At 38.3% G+C, this 23,144-nt stretch overlaps 1 protein-coding gene across 1 annotated transcript in view; it reads right to left on the minus strand.

The window, feature by feature from the left end:
* The window catches only part of PRKN (parkin RBR E3 ubiquitin protein ligase), a 1,299,642-nt gene that overhangs the window by 800,706 nt on the left and 475,792 nt on the right, over positions 1 to 23,144 (minus strand). The window contains exon 4 of the mRNA XM_077899327.1: positions 12,043 to 12,164. Within this exon, the coding sequence (XP_077755453.1) occupies positions 12,043 to 12,164 (122 nt within the window). The remainder of the gene's footprint in view (positions 1 to 12,042; positions 12,165 to 23,144) is intronic.

Here is a 23,144-nt window from a genome sequence, read left to right on the forward strand (position 1 = left end):
CTAGTAAATTTGACTTTTTTTCAGGAAAAAGCTGCAGGCAAGGCTCTACATTTCCTCCGTCCTAGTAAGAAAATGAATGTATCTCAATGTGGGTGCTTTGAATGAGAATATAAACTCAAGTCCCCAGATTTAACTCTCAGTGTGGCTCCTTTCCCAGTGGACCCAAGTAAAGTCAATTAACCTCTCCATTTCTCATCTGGCTTCACTGATGCATTTATGCAGGTAGCCTGATATTGCCAGATGAAAGATGGCATGCGTGCATTAGTATCGATGCTTCTGTAAAATGACTACAAAAACATATCACAGTTCTGATCTGTAGAGTATTGTCTAATTCTGTAGCAGGGTCATTCAATGTGGCTCTCCCACCCCCCTACATTTTATTAGTGCTAGGTAATATATGTATTCTTTATAAAGGGTTGGCAAAGGATCTACAATGGATTCAAACAGGGTTCCTAAATTCTAGTTATCTTTTCCCAGGAAGGTTTTTGGACCATGTACTTCTTAAGCAAAGAACAAATAAATTAACCCACTGGCCTAAATATCTTTTTTTTTTTCTTTACCCAATTCTTGATAAAGCTTCTATGTTGTCAAAGTTTCATTTTGTAGACAACCAAAGAACTACATTTATGTATAGAAACAACTGTTGAAACAACAGTGGCATTTCATACACAAAAACAAGTTCAAAACTGAATTATGCTGGGATTGTAGCTATAATGAAAGAGAGTATAATAACACTGTATAATACAATATAAATATATAACTGTATACACAACATAAGACTCAGTAATGAAACTGATGAGTTCATGAAAGTTGTCTATCAGCAATTGCGCCTTTACAAATATGGCAGCCATTAGTCACAACCCACCCAATGCCTGTCTCCTTCTCTCTCCTTATTAATAGAATGCTGATTTTGATTGGAAGAGCAATGGACCCAAATCAGTGGATAAATACGATTGTTCTAAGCCAATCATGGATATCCTGTTCATTTTTGGAAAACACTTGCTTTGCAAGCATCCTTTATAATTACGGTGGCCATATGTCCAAATTTTGAACAATGAGATATGAGAAGCCTGCAAAACAGGCTTCTAAAATTATTATTAGTATTTCCTCTTCTAAATAAATGAGACATACGGCTGTTTCCCATCAACCCACCCTACTGCAGACTTGATGCCATGAGCCCAGTGCTGTGCATGTGCATGGTAAAGTACAAACAACCCCAACAGTGCTTAAAATAACACTTCTATCCTTATGGATAAAGCCCTCTGTTAGGTGAATGTTCATTCTATCACTGCCGGTGGACAGTACTTTGTTTCAATAAACAAAGAAACACAGTTCTAAAATATGATACATTTAACTGCAAATTAAAATGAAATAAATAAATAAATGAAAAAAAACTTTCTTTGAAAGACTTTGTTTTCTTTCTGTTTTATAAATACATTTAGGTTGTGATTTTGCCAAAGTATTCTATGCAGTTCCATTAGATATTTCTCTCGTTTTTAAAGGTAACATCTTGAACAAGGAATAAAAATGCTAAGTAGCTCAATCAATTTCCAATTAAATAGATTAATGGTGACTTGTCATTACTGATTGACAGACGTAGGAAAAATTTTACCATCTTTCACAGAAAAAATGACGTTGACATAACAATGCACATACATGAAAATTAAAAAGAGAATTCTTCAAATATAAAAGTTAAATTAGATATTTTGGTGAAGTACTGAGATTATATTCTGGTGTCTCATAAACATTCAATGAATTACAGTTATTAATAACACTCATTCCTCACGATAGATGAATTAGACAGATAGATAGATATAAAGAACTCAACACACTTTAAAATACATACACATACATCTTAGAATAGCATGACTTAATTTCCTACCCACACTTTCAGCAATTTCACACTATCATCATGGGTCAGGAGCATGGCTGAGTATCCTGGCAGCTATCGTCAGACACAATTTATAGCTTGATGCAGGATAACTGCCTGTAAGTACTCATCTGCTCTGGGAACATGTATTTGTAAGATTATTTTGTCTTTTCTCGTTCTTTTTCTTTAAAAGGTGTAAGTAAATCTGTGATTTAAAAAAAAAAAAGTCATTTACTAATACAAAGTCCCTAAGTAAAGAAGCTGTGAAAAACTTTCTCCACTAAATTCCAAATGCAAATTATTAGCCAGATTAAAATGTCAGTGAATTACCAACACTGACCAACGTTTATGCAGGCTTCAATTTACTGAAATCACTTCAGCTAATAACAAATCACCAAACAAAAATGTAGTTCTGAAATATTAAGCCTAAGACAAAAGCTCTCAAAGTAAGAATTTCTGTGATTGAAATAATGGACCATAGTAAATAGATGGCTAACGTTGCCTACACCTCAGCTGGAGAACATTTCACTTATTTCATAAATAAATTTACATTTACATATAACACTTGACTTATTTCACACACAATTTTATATGTGTGTTTGACATTTTATTTACTTCAATAGATAACTATATTTCTACTTTTTGTTTAGAAACTATTAAATATTCACATTAATGTAATATAGGAAAAAAATGAATCTTTTTCCATTCCACGAAAACACATTTATTGTTTTTGTGTGTTTATATTTCTAATGAGAAGTTCCCTTTGGTTTACTAAGAATTATCAGCAGTCCTCCAGAAACAAACACTTGCATCCAGTAAAGTATGAGTGTGGCTCAGATGGCTGCTGGCTGATTACTCGCACACACGGATGTTGGGATTATTCCTCAGGGATCCTGTTATTTCTAGACTTCTCCCACCCCTGCCTGTGACTGTTCCCCACACAGGACCACTGCTGAGTCTGTCAGCTCCAGCTGTTCTGTTTTTTGGTCTTGCTGTTAACTCCTGCTCCAGCTCCTGCTTACCTATACATTTAACTGCAAATTAAAATGAAATAAATAAATAAATGAAAAAAGACTGATCAAAAGCCCACTGAGGGCCTCCCTGGTGTCAGCATTAAGTGTTGGTTATATGGATATCCCAGCAAAGAGGGAAGACATGATCCCAGAACTTGTGTTTTCAGATGAAGTATAGATGAGAATTTGAATTTCAGATAAAAAAAATATGTAGTGTAGTCATGTTCCATGCAGGATCTAGAACATACTTGTCTTACAAGAGTATTCATTGTTTATCCGAAATCAAATGTAGTTGAATCCCTGAATATCCGTGTGCTACTCTGGCAGTCTTGCCCAAGATCTCTCTGGTCCCCAAGAGATGCTGGGTTCCCTTCTCCATAGCTTGGAATGTTCCTAGCTCTGACTTTTGCCCAGGTTCTCACAGACTCTGATAAAAAACGACTCTCTGCTCTCATTCTCTGAATCATGAGGGTCAGGCCAAGTCCAAAAGGCCATTCTGTTCCCTTCACTCTCCTCTTCTCTTGTCTATGGCTCTTTTCCCACTAGAACTCCAACTGAAACACTGGAAGAGTCACTGAGAGCCATTAAGAAGACCCAGAACTTTTATGAAAGTTTTTATCTTCAAACAAATAAAACTACTGTGTTCTATTTCTGTACATTCTGTGGCATTTGTAGGAGGGGCTTCTAGGGAAGTCAGCTGAAAATCAATTCACCAAAACTGATTTACCAAATAAGCAAAAAAGCCAATTTACCTAATATAATAATTTATTTCATTATTTAAAAGATGTGTAGCTTGGTCTTCCGTGCTCTGAGCTCTTCATTTAAAAAGAAAAATAGTTAAACTCCAGTTAGTTAACATACAGTGCAATGCTGGCTTCAGGAGTAGAATTTAGAGATTCATCATACTTCCAGTGCTCATCACAAGTGCCCTCCTTAATCCCCATCAGCCATCTAGCCCATCCCCCAGTCACCTCGGTCCATCAACCCCTATCATTAAGTTTGTTTTCTATCATTAACAGTCTCTTATGGTTTGTTTCCCTAGCTCTTCAGATCCCTCCCCTGCCCTCAGAGTGCTGTGTGCTCAATGTCCTCTTTCGGGCGATTTGCCTCAATGGCCTTCAGCTGCAGCAGGAAATAGCTGGTGTGTGAACAAATTTTACATCTCACATGCTTGTAGGAATATAAAGTTGTTCAGCTCAGACTGGAGATGTCTTTGAAAGCCATTACAGCAGTTCAATTCAATATAAGACGCTGCAGACTTTATAATTGGTTAAAAGAAATCTGGGGGAAATTGGTGAATATTTAATAGAGAAACTGGTGGGAAAACAATGAATAACTCTGGGATAAAAACAAAATAACTAAAATAAACATTAGAAAGAAATCAGTATAATCCAAAAGTTCTTAAATGAAACGTTATGGTTTTGTGTATATTCCTAAGAATATATGCACGAATATGTTCAAGAAGAAAAACTTCGTAAGATGAATTCACCTATGATCTTTAGCTTTCAATCAACTGAGTATTTCTTAAAGTCTGCTAAGAAAATATATCACTGAATGTTTAAGATAATCAAATGAATAGTGTAATTACAATACAAATAAAAATTCCAAAAGAATGTTCCAGAACGATATTATTTCCTATAATTTTTTTGGTAAATTAGTAAATTTGGCAAAATCAGTAACATAGGTTAGGAAATTAATCAGTAGTCAGTGGAGACAAATGTTGGTCATGAGTAGTATTTATAAGCTTGAATACTAGGCATCGATTTTCCAAAACTACTACAGATCTTAGGAGAATGAAACTAGTAGCATTCACTTACAGTTTTAAGTCTGTTATATCAGCTGACATTGATCTCTCAAAGTGATTTGGATTAACCCAATTCAAGTAGATTATTTTACATTTAGAATTTACAGTGTTCAATATATTTGTATACTATCAAAAATAATGTTTTAATAAAAAATAAATCATTAAAACTTAAAATTCTTTATGGTAATACTTTGAGGTTTGGTTTATTATTATTATTTGTTTATTTTTACCTTAGGCTGGCTCTTTTCCAGGTATTGGTTTGGGAGAACAGAAAAAGAGGAAAATCTTTTAATCTCTCAATCTTTTGTCAGTTACTCTTCATGGGACACTTGATCAGTGTGAGGGCATCATTCGTGTGTGGCTGAGAGGGCTAGAGTGTGCAGGGAGGACCAAAGAGAATACAACACAAAGAAGGTAGGCTTCAGAAAGATGGAGGGAGGAGAGTCCCTATGGTCAAGAGAAATCTCAGGGCAGAACTAATGGCAGGAAAGGGACAGAAGTAAACACGAGGGTACCTCAGCATCTGTAAGGAACAAGACTTGTGTTCTGCTCCCTCTCAATCCTAAATCCTTGTTGTGAGATAAATCCTTACAAAAACTCGCTTCTTTAGGCCTGGCATTGTAACGCAAATCAAAACAGACTTCAGGGCCAGGTTACACATTTTAGACATCCAAAATGGGCTTTAAAAAATAATATACATACATATATTTAAATAACAAAATAATTTGCAATGACTCTTTCATTAAACCCTATAAGCTCAGAAATGCCTAATAATTGAATAAATAATTCCTAAATAAGGTTAGATGTATTCCAAGGCTTTATTGCACAGCTTTTGATATTAAGAGAAGCAAGTAGACTCCTTCCTAACAATTAATCTGTAACAAATATTAAGTTTAGGAATGATTATACATTTAGACAATATTTCTTAATAAATTTCCTCACATAAATTGTTCCTAATCTATAAACCAATTTTAAATAAAATCCATCACGCCAGGCATTTTACATCTTACTCTATTTATTGCCCCATTTCTCATCAGAAACCTTTTAGCTTTAATGCTATTTCATGGCAGAGTATCTCATTAGAGTGGCAAAGATAAAGTTCTTTTTGAGATAAAGTAATTATAGTGATTGTAGGAGAAAAAAAAAATCTCCTGGAGTTCTTGGCTGCAGTAATCTCCTTGCTTCTGATTCATTTGAAAACTAATAAACTGAGTGCAAACAAAAAGATGTTAATGGTGGATAACTCGGGTTACCTCCAGTTTATGCAGGAGAGATTAACAATTTGTAACCTTCACCAGAATTAGAGTCCTGAAGGTTTATGATGGGAGTTCAGCAGTTGTTCTGATGCTTTTTTTGGCAGAAAAGTCTTCACCTAACAAACCACAGTAAGAACAACAGTCTCTGAGTGTTTACTATGTGCCTCCTTGCGAGGTACTTAATTTTTCTCTCTGCGCTAAGTACTTGAGAGAGTTAAATCATTTAATCCACCATAACTTTAATGACATTGTTTACTTCCATTTTGTGACAAGAAAACAGAGACAAAGAATTTAAGTAACTTACCCCAAAGTCCCACAGCTACAGAATCCAAATCCAGAGCAGCTGTCAGGAAAGGGAGTGGAGGAAGCCATGCTCTCCAGCTCTCTGCTCCCAGACAGTTCCAAGTCCGATACGGCTCTATAGAATGTGCTCTGCTGTGTGTTCTCTCCCCTCAATCCTGTATCCATTCTAGCTTCTGATTATTTGCAGTTGATCAATTGTCTTATCCATAAGCATTCTTACTGTATTTTAAGCCTGTGTTCCATTCAAAAAGCTAGTCCCTTTCTCCCTATCCTAGAAGTTGTGTTGTCCTCAGGAAGTTGAGTCCACCTAAAATGTGGGCAATGGCTAGACCACATATGAACTGTGGTGTTGGGGCGGGGGGGAGGAAGGGACCAGGAGAGGACACTCTTTTAAGTCTTGGGAAGCAAGAGCCTGCAGGGCTGAGGAAGAGAAGCCATCCCAGTATGACCCCTGTGGACAGCCTCCTCACCATTACCATCATATTCTAACTAAACTTCATCAGCCCAGGCACGATGTTTAACAAGTTGCACAGTTGCATTCTTATGAATTGGTCCTGAGAAATCTGTGACAGCTTCAACTAAGAGCTGCACCTGACTGTGTACCTTGTTTCCTTGCCAGAAGGCTCACTCCTCACCACCAGGCTTACAGTTCCACAGTAGGACAGACCAGAAGGACCACACCCTGCTGACCCTGAAACTTTGAGTTTGGCAGGGTCCCAGGGGCAGGGAGGTGGAACAAGCATCTTTAAGCTTTCTTGGTGCTGTTTCTTTTTCCAGTTTAAGTTTAGTTTCCTGTTATTTCTAAAAGCTGCATATTTCCTACATATCTTGGAAAACTTTACTTCTTCTGTCCACATTATTTTTGTATTAAAGAAAAAAAGATGGTCTCTGAGGCTATGACTTGCTCATCATTTGCCTTTCCACACTAATGAGGGAGACAGTGATGACATGGGTTATTTTGGGTTAGCCATTTTATTGTTTAAGCACATAATCAGAAATATATATGCAAGTACAAAGCAACCTCCCTTTTACGCTCAACCCTGTGTCATTTCTTGTGTACCTGAGTGGACAATCTTTGAAGAGACAAATGAAAATTGGAGGTTTGCCATGTTTTTCCAATCAGCTGCTGCTCACTATTTTCCAGTGAGAACTCATGTTTCTATGGGTTATTTGGGCTGGTGGAAATTCTGGTCAAGGTCACCATGAAATAAAGAAGGTAATTTGATTTAAATTCAGAAGGAAACCTGGTGTTCCAGCTGATTTTCAATTTACCTGCAAGGTCAGACCAAAACTTCCGGACATAGTTTTCCCATCCCAACAATGTGACAGAAATGCCGTCTGGTCTTCTTTACCAATTCATTAGAAGCATCATATTACATGTGAAACATGTAAACCATTAAACCTTAGAGCATTATGTACAAGAGGCAGCTCATTATCTCACACACAAAATTTAAATAGTGTTGAGGAAATGTTGGCATTATAAGTAAGTCTCCCACAACCACGACAAATAATTAGGAGTTTACTATTAAGGCTCATGAAAGGCAAAGTGCCAATTGTAGACTGATTTTTTTCAGACCAGAAAAAATAAAATTTGCGTATAAAAAGCTCCTTGCGGAAGCTCCTATAAAACACATCCTGCCCCGCTATCACTTGTCAGCCATTGTTTTTCTTGACCAGAGAAAATTCTGTCAGTTGTAGATCTTTATAAAGTTTGAAAATGAAACCTAAGAGTTGCCTATTCTCTACCTAGAAATCCTTCCTCTTGGCAAAGTTCAGCTCCTGCCCGACCCACCCATTGCTGAGCCTTGGCTTAAAGACTGGTGTGATGACTCAGCTGCTCCACAAAGCTGCTATCTGAAGGTACTATTGAGTGCGGATGTTTGTTATTAATAAAATATCAAAGTGCTTGTTTTTCTCATTTACTGGGTGGCAGTTATGTGGTATCTAGTAACTAGATTAAAATTTCAGATTAAAAAAATAAAATTTCAGACTAAATAAGTAATCTTTAAATCCTCTTTTCCATTCTCCTTAAATCTTTAAGTAGTTTTTCTTCCCCCCCCTCCAAGAATATTTTTGAATGATAGTTTAAGTGTAGGGAAGTAGTTGGGTAATAGGATACTGACTACTGGATTTGTAGAGCAAGCAATCTATCTTAGAAAAGGCAGGGCTTTTAAAGAAACACAGAAGACTTTTCAACCCTGGCACCAGCATTTGTTAACTGTGGGACTTTGGGCTCATAATTTAAGTTTGTGGAATCTCTTTCTTAAAAACAACAGATAATAATATCTACTTTGCAGGTCTGTCATGAAAATTAGAGAAAATTACGAGTGCTAGAATTTAAATGTAAGGAAGAAAATCAATAAATGGTAGCAAAACAATCATAATTTCTATGATTAATGTGATTACAAAATGCCAAATGTAATTTCTAAAGTATGTGGGTCTATTGAATCAGCGTGTAAGAGTTCAAGTACAGATGCCATTCACTTAGCATGATTAGCTTTGAGTCCCACTATGGGCAAGGTACTCAGCGGAGTGTTGAAAATACAGTAGGGATCCAAACTGGCAAGTTATCTGATATAAGAGGCTTACCCACACTTGGAATATAGACAAATGGACAATGGCATAGAATGTGGAACAGAATTGTAATGATATCTGAAATAATGTAGGTGAAGTTAGAGCCTGTCAAGGAAGAAAATGAAAGAAAAGGCCAGATGGCTCTAGAAGAACATCCCAGAAGAGTTAACAATGTACAGAGCAAAAACAATGTAGGGAGAATAAGAGTCTGAATTTAATAATCAAATGTGGAGCAGTTCTAGGAACTGACAAAGTCTGAGGCGGTCATGTCAGTGAACATCTTAGATGGGGCAGAGGCTGGACCATTAGGTGGATGAGAGCATCCCTCCAAGGACGTGCTGGTCCAGGTGGACAGGTAGGGAGGGGTCTCCTGAAGAACAGGCTGGGAGGGGAGATGTTTTCACTTCATTGAAAGGAGTTAGCCAAAGTCTGGATTGATTTCATGGTGAAGTACCTAAACGTGTGTGTGTGTGTGTGTGTGTGTGTGTGTGTGTTGAATATTCATGAATAATAATTTAAAAAGTAATAAAATAAGAAAGCATTTAAGATTTCTAATTATTTATGTTCCAGCTACTGTTCTTTTTTTTTAAGATTTTCTTTTATTTATTTGAAAGAGAGATAGAGAACACAAGCGGGGCAGAGGGAGAGGGAGAAGCAGACTCCCATTGAGAAGGGAGCCCCACCGAGGCCTGGGATCACGACCTGAGCTGAAGGCAGACACTTTACCAATGAAGCCACCCATATGCCCCTCCAGCTACTGTTCTAAATACTCTACATATATGAACTAATCTTCACAAGAAATAAGAAGTAGATACCATATCACAGGTAATGTAACAGATGTCCCCGAGCTACACAGGTGGGAAATAATGACCACGGAATCCGAACCCATGCAGAATGAAGAGTCTGGAGAGCCATCTTCAGTTCTCACCATATAGTCTCTCAGCAATTACTCACTTGAATTAAGTGCTTACTGCATATCAAGATCTCTAAGCACCTAACACCAATGCACTATTTAACCCATATGCTATGACTTTCCTTTGTGCATTTGGACAGATGCTGCAGATTGATTTTCCCTTTTTGTTTTCTCTTTTTTCCCTCTATGGAGCACATTTTTAAATGAAAAATTTCACATAAAAATCCACATTTATGGTTTCTTTTAATTAAATAAAAGATTGGCCACATTAAACATACCCCCTAAGACATACATATTTGCTAACAATGGCATGGGCCTCGGTCTCTCCCCCCACCATGATCCTCACCCTCCTGCCACATCATACTTCTGATCGAAGTCTTAAATCACCTGTTTGATCATCGGGGATATTTGAGCATATGATACTTAGTGCAAACATACCTGTGTGGTAAAAATGAGGAGACTGCAGAGGTTTAGATCATACAGCCCAATTCAAACTCCTAGTCTCATAGGTCCCTGTTTCCTTAATCTTTTTAAGCCTAAATCTAAAATAAGGTTACCGACAGTATTTAGAGTGTCATGAAATAAATTAGATAATGCACGAAAATAATTAAGCTTGCTGTTCAATAATAATTTGTTATTGCTTTTTTTACTTAAGAACAATTAGAAGTTAGGATAAATAGGTCACATCCACCATCTGAGGCAGTCAAGGCTGGAGCATAGATCAGAAAGGCGGAAAGGCTGCTTATTGTGTTGGAAAATGCTCATGGCAGAGGAGAGATTCTGCTGGAAGAGAAACTTCCAGCTCCTAAGAGAGTACATTTCCCAGACAGAAACACTGTCCAGTGACACCTCCAGAGAAAGGTCTGGTCCAATGGATGAGAACAAACTAGCACTTATGGATTTATCTCCCTGAGTGGAGTCAGAATTCACCTGTATAGCAGAGCGATTATAGCATAATGAAATACTGAATTGCATTTTTGAGTAATTCTGCTATCTTCCCCAGGCTTGCAGCAAGGATCCATGATTTTTTCTTTGTTGGGTGTATCCTTTATGTTCTTCTCTACTGTTCCATTATACCCTTTCCACGGGCCACCGCCCCGACCCAGGCCTGTGGCTCCTCCCGCATGAACCATATGAAGAGTCTATTAATTAACCTCTTTGCCCTCAATCTGTCACCAACTTCAGTCCCAATGACAGACTGTTACAGCACTAATAAATGTTCTAAAATGTCATTTTATAGATCACCTTTATTTTTAACATTTTGTCTTGGCTCCCCATCACCTGTGGAATAAAAAATCTAAATGTAGCCATAATAGGGGCCTGGTGTGGGGAGGGGGTCCTTGTCCCCACTTCAGCCCCAGATCACCCAAAAACCCTTTACCCTTGACCTTTGACCCTTGATTGCACCAACCAGAACACCCTCCTCACTTGCACATTCACATCCACATCAACTTTAGCCAAGTCCTGCACAACCATCACGGGGAAGCCATAGCCTAGCAGTATGCATGTTTTGTATCATGGGTTCACGACATTTTCTCAAAGGGACCAGAGGTAGATTATGTCAGGCTCTGCAGGGCATCTGGTAGGTGTGGCAACTACTCAACCTGCCTTGGGCACAGAAGAGGCACAGACAATAGGTAAGGAGAAGGTACTGCTTTCTGATATAGCTTTATCATGGAGACTGGAATAAACTTTATAGAGCACTCATGGGCCACACAGCATTATTCTTTTGATATTTCCCAGCCAATTAAAAATGTAAAAACATTCTTAGTTTGTGAACTGTACAACATAAGCGGAGAGCACAGCAGATGGTAGCTTGCTGACCTCGGTTTCACACGCATACTGTAGTTGATCCACAACTTTTTTTTCACTCTTTTACTGCGGTGTAACTTACATGTAGTAACCTCGATTGCATCCATCTTCAGCGAACAGTCCAGTGGATTTTGACAGTTGTATACAATCACATTATGGTAACGCTGATCAGGACGTGAAACATTTCCAAAGTCTTAGGAAGCTCCTTCCTGGCATCTTTTAAAGATACCCCCACCAAAGCATAACCTCTTGTTGTCATAAACGCACTCTCTCTGCTTCCTTCCAGAAGGCCTAGGCTACACACATAAAGATGATGGCTCAGCACAGAGTCATGTACTTTTAAATGAAACTTAGATACCATTAACCATTACAACCACCTAGAAGAATGCCTTTTATTTCAGTCATGGGTCTCATCTGATTAGAAACCTCAAAAGGCAGCTCTGGAAACACACACTCATTTTTTCTGGGCACTTTCTGCCAAAGCCGTAGCTCCTTACCTGGGCCAAGGTGAGCGTTGCCTGCTGGCAGGTGCTGCACTGCACCCTCAGTTTTCCTGGCTGTATTCTTTGACAGGGGCCTTTGCAGTAAACATAAAAGCTGTTGTAGGTTCGTCTACCGGCTGGGGGGAAAGAAAAAAAAGCAGAGAAATAGCCAATCAACATTGAATCCAAATTGAGACAAATTTTCAAATGAACTCCCCAGGAGCATTCTGAAACATTAGTGGGATAAAGGTTCCCACAAGGATACAACAATTTAATTTAGAAAATCTAGTTTTATGTTCAAGAGTGAAAATCTTTTCTTCTTCTTGCCAACAGCCTCACTGACTTTACTCAGCAAAGTAAGCGACCTGCTGCCAGGAGAGCTGGCCAAGTGTATTTGCAATGCAGGGAAGTTAAATGCATTCTGTGCTACTGATGTTTTTAAAAAGGATAGGAAGTGCAGGAAATTTAAAGACCACTTCTCCTGAATTCTATTTCATGCTTCTTTACACAGTTTTGAAAGCTCTAGATTTTTCCTCTTAAAATCTTATTTATAGGGACATACCAGCCCATTTCTCTTGATATGTCTGGGATGATCACAGTTTGCTGGCTTTCCAGTGAAGACTTTCCAACACAGAGTTACACATGAAGTAAGACAAGAGTCCTGAGGGGCTTAAACAGTCTTGACACACCGCCTAGCAGCAGTGTGCAGAAATGGGTGCTTTGTGTTTCACTAGTGCTTTCTCCCTATACAAATGTCATTTGAACGATACAAGAATAAAAGCTGGGCAAAAAAAAAAAATCAAGAATTAAAATATCTCTGATCACTTCTCTCAAATGTCAGCAAGCAGAAATAGTGCTACTCTGTACATCAGGGGGACCTTTCAGAGCAGTGTCCCACTGCCATTTCTACAAAGAGCTCACTTTATTTAGAGGCACTCACTAATGAAATAACTGCCTTTTTAAAGGTATAATGTTACTAATTCTTTTAATCCTTACACCTTATTTCCTGTCGTGTTTGGGTGTACATAAAATTCCATGGCATGTGAATTTTGCTTATGATTTTGCTATTATCATTAAGATCATCTACAAGTAATAAAGGATATTTTATCTTTATGAAAGAGTGAAAAGCTTCAGCCTCCCAAACACATACTGCTTATTAAAAACAACTGGTACAAAACAATGAGAAACAAGAAGAGATCCTAAAGTCTCCATGCAGCCCCATTTATTTCTTACTAATCTATTTTTTAAAAAGCCTTTGTAGGCATCTTGGAATTGTCCTTTGTTCAGCCATCTTTACTATTATTTTAAGTGACAATACTTTGTAAAATGCAAAGTACAATAAAAATGTCAAATTTTATTTCAATGTTTGTTAATATATTTTATAATTATTACTCTCCAGAGATTAATATTTAGCCTCCAGTGTGAAGGGAAGATAAAATATAAACATAGGATAAGAAACTATGATAAGAAACTATGTTTTTCTGATGCTTCTTTGTAGCTTTGGTGCCTTTAATGGGCAAAATATTCAAGTCTATAAATATCACATTGTTACTAGTACATATGATAATTACATAAGAAATATTCCTCAGGTTTTATGTATATCACAAATGTTATTGGATAGAACCATATATTAAATTGATAGAAATATCATAACAACTGGCAGAGTATTAGAACACCACAAGGACTGACGATTTTACCATATAGCAAGAGAAGTGTAATGAGGGATGCAGGAACCCTTACGGTTACAACCTTGTTCAGAAATAGGAACAAATCCAATGTCACAATTTTCATAACCTGCTGTAAAGGTTAAATAAAAAAAAAGCAGAAGAAGAAAAAGAAGAAGAAGAAGAAAAAGGAGGAGAAACAGGAATGGGGAAAGGAGAGTCTTATGAGGGGGAGCCAGGGTGGCGAAGTCACTAGCATTGTTGAAAGAGCATATTAGCAGCAGCTTTACAATAGTAAATGATGCATCTATGAAACTGCAGGAAGCTAAATGACTCCTCTCTCTCCCTTAGGGCAAGAGCAATGTTTGCAATATTGTTTCAGCAAATGATATAGCCAGGCGCAATCCAGAGACTGGGGAACTCTTCCACTCTGTGTGCTACAACCTTCACCAAAGTCCTTGAGAAGTTAGTCAGAAAATACTGCATGCCCACGTCTGCGCCCTAGAAGCATACAAGATGACATGCAATCTATTACACGGTGCCTCCCAGAGCCAGCTGCAAGCTGGGGATTAATAGCCAGTCTAAGGAAGATCAAGGTCGGGCCAATCCTGGCTACGGCACATTTCACGCTGTTGGCTTTACTTGGTCAAGAAGTCTGGGCTTTCCGGTCAATCCTGAGACTCCCTTTTCAGGATGGCTTCCTCACTAATTTGGCCTCATCACACTATTTAAAGTTGGCAAACTTCTCTGTGTCATGTTGAGGTCTGGAGTGCACAGGACAGGAATAAGAATGAACACCATGCTGAGGTCTTTTCTGGGCAATGTTCTCATTGGCCTGACGGAGGGTCTGAGGTACAGAGTTTTGAATATGGAGCCGTACTCCTATAGGAATGGCAAGGCGATGTGAAGGATGCTCCAGCTGTATGACTCCAGGTCAATAATGTGAATCTCCTTCCCTTTCTACTTCTGCCTGGATCTTACAATCCTCCTTCTTGCCTAATCGACTCTTCCATATGGTGATCCCTTCACTGCCCAAAATAATCAATGCAGCTTGTGTTTGTGTTTATAATACATCCCTCTTTTATAGAATGGATTTTCAAAACTAGAGAAATACTTCAAACGTATTACGCATTATATCCTTCACTGTAGTTGACCAGTTGTGAACATTTTGCCATATTTTGAGTGCGCTCCCTCTGTGTGTGTGTGTGTGTGTGTGTGTACATAAACATATGTACACGTATACCACCCATACATATTTCTGGATGAAACATTTATAATTAAGTTACAGACATCATGCTACTCATCCCTGGATCCCTTCAAAACATTCTAAAAATATGATGGACTTTTTCCTATAAAACCATAGAGCTCTTTGAGTGATTCGGTTGTGTCAGTAGTTCTGTTCAGAGGTTAATAAGTATATTTTCAGTACATCCTATAGAACACTACCATGTATTGCAAGCTGTGAGAAGGTGTCAAGCCAAAATCCCTGGGATTCCTCAGCCAAATCATTTTCAATAAGGCCAAAATTAAGCCAAGTCAAGCCCTTTCCCTGTGGGATATTCAGAGCACTGTGACTCTGTGAGGGAAGTCTAGAGCACAGCACATCCCAGACTTTAGCTGACCTCAGGAGTTTTCCTTTTGTGGAGCATTTTGTGAAACTGTTTCTCAGGAAAAAATTTTGAAAAAAAATCTGGAGGAAGGATTCAACTCACCGTAAAAGGCTGCATGTACAGCATGCCAAACTGCTCATGTTTCTAAACTCAACTTTAACCAGCTGCTTCTAAACAGCCTGCTGACAATTAAGTTCTTCCATCCACCACAGCTATCACATTTTTTGTGTTATTTATTATTATTTTTTAATCATAAGCCAGGAGGCTTAGTCTATTAATGTAATGATTCTACAAAGCAAAGTATATTCCTTTCACATAGAAGTCCTTTTTTTTTTTTTTTTTTTTCTTTTTTTCTGCACAGAAGTTAAAAGCACAGCTAGTGTTCAGGGCTCTTCAAAGTGTGAGTCACTGTGTTCATTTAAAGAGCCCCTAAGGTTTCCTTAGCATTGTGCTTTTATCATTTTCTTTAGTTTTTCTCTCACTTTGTCAGTTAACATAATCCTTAGTCAATTCTCCATTCTTTCCTTGTTCTTCCTACTTGATCTGAGAAATTGCAGAAATCACTAATAATATTCACAACATACAGAAAAAAGTCCCTTTTAAAAAGGACATATATTGGGGCACCCAGGTGACTCAGTGGCTGAGCATCCAGCTCTTAGTTTTGGCTCAGGTTGTGATCCCAGGGTCCTGAGATAGAGCCCCAGGTTGGGCTCTGCACTCAGCAGGTAGTCTGCTTGAGAGTCTCTCTCCCTCTTCCTTTGCCCCTCCCCCCATTCACACACATGCAGGTATGTTTTCTCTCTCCCAAATAAATAAATAAATCTTTAAAAACAAATAAGGATATGTATTATTTGCCTTGGCTTTCTAAGAAACTGGCATAATGTGCATAGTTTCCATTTTTAAAATGCATTTCAGATGATGGGTTTATGGCCTAATGCAATTATTTTAATAAGACTGATGAATACTTAAGAAAACTCCTGATTCTCATGAAAACTTTCCTTTGACCTCAGAAGTTTTCACCACTAAGAGTCACCACAGAGAATCGAGAGTTTAATTGCTTGGATAATTTGTTTATTGTGGAGGAAAGAGTGAGAGTCACCATTTTTAAAGCACAGTAAAATAATGTTTAGTGTCAATGTACTATAAAATCACAGGCCTATGATTGATTTACTAATACATTTATCAGATATGATCATATTAAAATATTAAGTAGAACAAGAGAACTTTCTGTGACCATTGAAATATTCTCCAGCTGACTCCCATATGGTAGCCACCATGTACTTAACCTAGAATTTCAAAGGCTGGGAGGAATCACGGAGGGACTCATCCCATTAGATAGCACAGAAGAGGAGAGTAAATAACAATGATGTGTCTGCTCCCTTCATTCTCTCCCTCTCAAGCCTGCAGAAACAATACGCAGGAGATTCTTCTGTCACACTGACAAGTACAGAAGCTTGCGGTTAAGTGGACTAATATGGAAACATATTAGTGTTGGCTGGTGAGAAGGGAACAGGGGACAGTTTGAGCTTGAATCACCATGAGGTAGGACTTGGGGACTTGCTGCGTTAGAGGCCGAACAGAGCTTCCCTCTCATTTCTTCCTTGCACGTGCCCATGCCCTACACCAGGTGGAACAAGTCTTGATGTGCGACTGGACAGTAATTGCTGCATCTTCACAGCCATCAGCATCTCTGACCCATACCTTCAAATTCCGGCTGAAATAGCCATCCCCTAAGAATTCTTCCTTTGGGGCAGCCTGGGTGGCTCAGCGGTTTAGTGCCGCCTTCAGCCCAGGGTATGATCCTGGAGACCTGGGATCAAGTTCCACGTCAGGCTCCCTGCGTGGAGCCTGCTTCTCCCTCTGCCTATATCTCTGCCTCTCTCTTTCTCTCTGTGTCTCTCATGAATAAATAGATAAAAATAAATAAATAAATAAATAAATAAATAAGATTTTTTTTAAAAATAATTCTTCCTTTGATTCTCCCTTTAGGATAAGATATCTCAAATAATTACATCTAAGAATAGGAAAGGATCCAGCTTAGATTTGTCACCTTTAAACACTTGACTTGTCCCAACACTACAGAACCAGCATCTAATGAGGTGGAGTCTCTGGCTGGAGGCATCCTTCCCAGCCTTCCGCTGACTCCTTCCACAGTGCCCAGCCTCGCACTTAATATTTCCAGCTCTGGCCTTCTTCCTCCCATAGCCTTGTTCTTATTTCTTAAACACAGGGGGAAATGTCTGCACCATTAGCTTCATTTTTCAGCTATAATCTGCCAGATTCCCTCAGTTTACCTCTTCCTCTTGTCACTTAGGAGGTACCTTCCATCCTGTTTGACAACTACAAGCCCACTATGGAAGAGACCCATGGCCAGAATTTCTGAACCTGTGGCCCTGACCCTGTGACAGAGGGCTAGGCCATAGTGAATCCTCTCCCCCCCAACATTTTTTCAGAATTCTTGCTATTATATTTCTAGGCAGTAGCCCTTCATCCAGAGGTGGACCACATTTGCTGGGATATATGCCCCATGAGCCAGGCACACAAAAAAAATATATACCAAAAGAACAAAATCGGCACCATCTCTGAAGGTCAGCATTGTTATTTATTGTTATTTATTTTCTTCTTTCGTGCTATCCAATGTGACTAGCTCCTGAGTCATTCCTTGCTACCTTTGAAATTCTCAATTTTCCTTATATTGACCCAAAACTACCCATCTGGTTTAAATAATATATAAATAATGTATACTGAGTTGGTCTAAAGCAGTTCCACATGAAATCCATCCAGGGGGGATTCTTAGAATAATCTCTTCTGTGTGATGTTTTGCTTTGGATCATGGAAAAGATGAAGATCATGTCCACTTTGACCTAAAATTGGTCACTGAAAAAAATCTACCTCATGTTTGTCATACACTTGTTCTATCTTTCCTATTGTTACAACCCCCGTACATCACACTGCATCTTGTTTCATATAATCCAAAGAGCTGTTGCAGTTCCACGAGCTTAGTAAACATTCAGTAAGTATTCGCTGGGTCAGTAAATTCCGCTACATACTGAATGATATAATAGTTGTAGCAGGTATGGTAAAGTGAGAACAAAATTCATATAAAACAGAATGTAGCCATAATTACAAAATATTTAGAACATCTTTCCACTAGCTATGCTTATTGGACTAACAACATATCCTTCAAAATATCGGCACATCGTATTTGAAATCAATTACATTAATACAATCATTAAAGTCACAAAAATGATGAATATAAAGTAAAACAAAAGAGAATACTTGAGAAAAATTTATATGGGACTTAATACAATTCTGAGTCTTTGAATGTTAAGTGGGGAAAAAATGAATACTGAAAATTTACAAGTAGAACTACTCTAAAGGAGGCAGCAATTACACAGAAACATATTTAATTTCAACCCTTATCCAATGGGTTATTACACCCCACTGAACCCAGCCACAGTATTCCATGCCTTTAACCAGCCATAGCCTTAACTCCTGCAGAGCGACCAAGGTAGAACTGTGTTATAAACAACTTCCAAATACATAACCATCCATCCAATGTATCCACTTTTAAAACATGGTTACCGGGATCCCTGGGTGGCGCAGCGGTTTAGCGCCTGCCTTTGGCCCAGGGCGCGATCCTGGAGACCCGGGATCGAATCCCATGTCGGGCTCCCGGTGCATGGAGCCTGCTTCTCCCTCTGCCTGTGTCTCTGCCTCTCTCTCTCTCTCTCACTGTGTGCCTATCATAAATAAATAAAATTTAAAAAAAAAAAAAAAAAACATGGTTACCAAACTCTATGGAGACTCAAGTCTTAAAAGTTATAACTTAATTCTCAATTTTTGTGTTAGTGTCTTCGTTTTTGTTTTTATTTTATTTATTTATTTTTTTTTTTTGAGAGAGAGAGAGAGATAAGGAGAGAGGGAGAGAGAGTAGGAAGGGGAGGGGCAGTAGATGAGGAAGAGAGAGAGTCTTAAGCAAGTTTTAAGCTCAGTGTGCCGAGTCTGACATGGAACTCGATCTCACAACCCTGAGATCGTGCATGACCTGAGCCAAAATCGAGAGTCAGATGCTTCACTGAACTGAGCCATCCAAGTGTCTCTGTGCTGGGGTTTTTAATTAACATATATGCACAATTATGTCATCTGGTGAGACAAAAATTGCAGATTACAGCTAATGCTGTTGCCTGTTTGTCATGGCAGTGGTTGTTGCCAACTTATTTTCCCTAATTTGTTTTGAATGTAACAACCAAATCTCCCATGGCAAGACAAAACTGCAGAACAAAGCATAATTTAAGGATTAGGTTTTTTTTTAAGATTTTATTTATTTATTCATAGAGATGCAAAGACAGAGAGAGAGAGAGGCAGAGACACAGGCAGAGGGAGAAGCAGGCTTCATGTAGGGAGCCTGACATAGGACTCAATCCAGGGTCTCCAGGATCACGCCCTGGGCTGCAGGTGGCACCAAACCACTGCGCCACTGGGGCTGCCCTAAGGATTAGGTTTAAATAAATCCAGTTCAAAGCCAACCCCGGTAAATATAATCGCTTTTTCCCCCCAGAAATGGACACTGACAGGATATAGTTGTGGGTGCTAAAAAAAGTCACAGCTTTTTTGAAGTGTTGAAAGAACACCCCATATGTCTAATTTACATGGAATAACTTCTTGACACCACAGACGACAGTTCACAGTTTCAATAGAACAAAATCTCTATATTTCAGGACATGCCCATCTAGGTCCAGACTGCAGCCTTGCCTCGTCACCTTTGACCCCTTAGGTCTTGTTTTCCCAGATGTAAAATGGGAGATGACAGCAGTTCCTAACTCATAGGCTCTGTGGGGGATGTAACAAAGAATAACACAGGTGAAGCGCACAGCATGGTCTATGACACATGGTGGATGCTCCATAGAATTTAGCTACCCTTACCTGCTGTCAGAAAATTCAGAAGTCAGTTTACTCTCAGGTACTTATACCTCTGGGCATGTATACCTCTGGGCCCTGCTTCCTCAGTGGCCACTTTCCTGCTTTTATAAATGTTGATCCCTACATAGTATTTCCATCTTAAATCTAACTAAATTTTTAGAAATGGCTGAGGTGAACAATTCTCCTTAAAATTGCTTCAAACCCAATTACATCTTTTACAATTAATATTATAGAACATAAACCATGATGGGATGTCTTTAAATTGATTTAATGTTCACTAGAATATTTTTCCATGAATCACTTTTTCTTATTACCCAAGAGATTATAGAAAAAATAAGAATGGAAAGAGTAAACAATTTTATGGATCCAATCTAGAGGATAAAATTTTCAAGCTGACTAATGCACTAAAAAAAAAAAAAAAAAAAAAAAAAAAAGAGGTATTTCCAAAGTGAAAACCGTGTGTGTGTGTGTGTGTGTGTGTTTGTAAAATGGTACTCAAGAACATTCAAAATGGATTTCAAAATTTCATTTTAATGGCAGACTAGCTTACAGTAGTGCTTCTTCTTTGGCTCACAGGCCTGGTAATCACCATTTTATAAATGAGGAAACACAGCCTAAAGAAGTTAAATAGCATCCCCAATACAGCCACAGAAGTAGTCAGAGATTTGAATACAAGTTTTTATGATTACAAAGCATATACTTGGTCCTCAACCACATAATAAACTTGACTTGGATGGTGGGTTTTACTAAATACTCTAGGGGATTAATTCTATGGCTGCTAAAAAGTGGCACTTGAACACAGGTTGGCCATTATGAACAATTGCCGGCAATCATTAACTGCCTTACCAACCCATTTCTCTCATTCAATTAGTGCTAAAGGTTTCATGGAAATTTCTATTAACGTTTTATAGCACTGGCATTCAGCAAGAATATGCAGGTATAGCAACTATAAATAAGGAAAAGTAAATCTTGTTTTTAAGGATTTAGCACGTATTCTAAAATTGCATGTTATAACAAGAAATGGTAATCCATGGTTTGACCTTGAAATCAACAGATTTCTTTTTTTTTTCAAAAGTGAAACTTTTCCTGCTATTAAAAAAAACCCTGCAATTTTACAATTGCCTTATTTTAAATATTCTAAGTGTTAGCAAAACCTGTTAAGGAAACGAACACTCAGTGGAATGGCTCCAATTAGAGAATATAGCAGGGCAGGCGTGACCCTCCCCATTCCCACATTCTTCATTTTATTGCATCTACAAGAGCCAATATAATTAGTTTGGTATAAATATTCCGCTTAAGCATAATATTTCCAATTTTCATTACTACTGTTAAATATCCTCTTATAAATTCCAATGCTCTAAGTATCTTATTTTGTCTGTACCAAATGATAAGAAAAAAAATGTAATGTTAATAAATCTGATCCTTCTCAGCACTGATTGTGAAAAGTAGGAGAGAGTAGGAAGCTTCTGAGAGTAGGAAGCTTTTGGTGGTTATTGATATTCATAAAATCTCTACTGCTTCTTAAAATATGAGAAGAATTACTTTTCTTTAGTGACAGAGATTAGTTAGAAATGTAAGGTGATGTGGTCATGCTGGGAAAAAAAGATAAAATTATTGTCTTCTCTTAACCAAGGCTGATACTGTTGTAAATTCATAAGCTTCCAGAAGTACACATTAGAAGCATGCTGGCTGAAACATCCTTCACAGGTATCCCAGGACCCTTGGACCATGAAAGTCTTCTCACAACAAGGAAAGTCGCCTCCTAGGACCTATCTCACTCCTGCTCATAGCTCATGTCCCAGCATTGGGACCCCTCTCTCCCAGTCTATAAACTCAATGTCTGCATCACTCTGAAGCACCTCATCTTCTTTGGTGGCTTCATGTGTTTAAATCAGAATTTATGCTCCTAAGGTTAGGGTTTAGACAACCAGAGGTTTTATTTCTATCCTCCACACCCACCTTCAGACTAGAATATTATAGTTCATTGCAGAGACTGATCCAGTTGATTGATCAAATGATTGAGAAGCTGGAGAGATTAGGCAAGTCTACTTAAACTCAATATTGTGAGGACAGCCTGGGTGGCTCAGTGGTTTAGTCCTACCTTCAGACCAGGGTGTGATCCTGGAGGCCTGGGATCGAGTCCCACATTGGGCTCCCTGCATGGAATGGAGCCTGCTTCTCCGTCTGCCTGTGTCTCTGCTTCTCTGTGTGTGTGTGTCTCTCATAAATAAATACATAAAATCTTTAAAAAAATAAAGTCAATATTGTGAAATACAAGGAAGGTCACTAAGTTCATGTTGCATGTTACAGTAATGTCTGTACTACCTTCCGATATTGCTATACCTGGGAGGAGGGGGGAGTCTTGCTTTTAGAGTGCTACAGAATCACAGGCTAGCATATACTCCTCACCCCCTCTATAAAAGAAAAACTAAAATAGACAAATAGAAAAGAAAGAAATATGTTTGTAATTTCTTAGGAAATATCTAGCTTTCTAAATGTGGTGAATCTGGTCTGCCTAGAGTTGGTTGGAGGAAAAGAAAGAATAGTGGGAAAGAGGCAGGGTGGGGCTCATAAGGAAACAGAAGAATACTAGGAACCTATCAAGGTTCTATCAATAATGTTAACAGCAAAAAAATTGATGGGAACCTCACTGTGTGCCTGAGACTTTAGTAATTGGTGAGAAAATCTTAAAACATAATCAAGACAGTTGTTATGTTAACAGCCTTAAAATCCAAAAGTAACGCTGACATGATCCATACATATCTTAAAGGATATTTATCAAAAGCCTACATAGTGGAGAAAGACTCTAGAATCCTGCAAATAATGGAGAATAAACTCAGAGTGGGGGTAGGAATATACACTTCTAGTAGAGTCTCTTGAAAGTTCTTTGAGTTTCAATTTCTGAAATGATCTAGTGGTA

Source organism: Canis aureus, chromosome 1 (genome assembly GCF_053574225.1).
Source record: "Canis aureus isolate CA01 chromosome 1, VMU_Caureus_v.1.0, whole genome shotgun sequence".
In the NCBI taxonomy this organism is placed as follows: domain Eukaryota; kingdom Metazoa; phylum Chordata; class Mammalia; order Carnivora; family Canidae; genus Canis; species Canis aureus.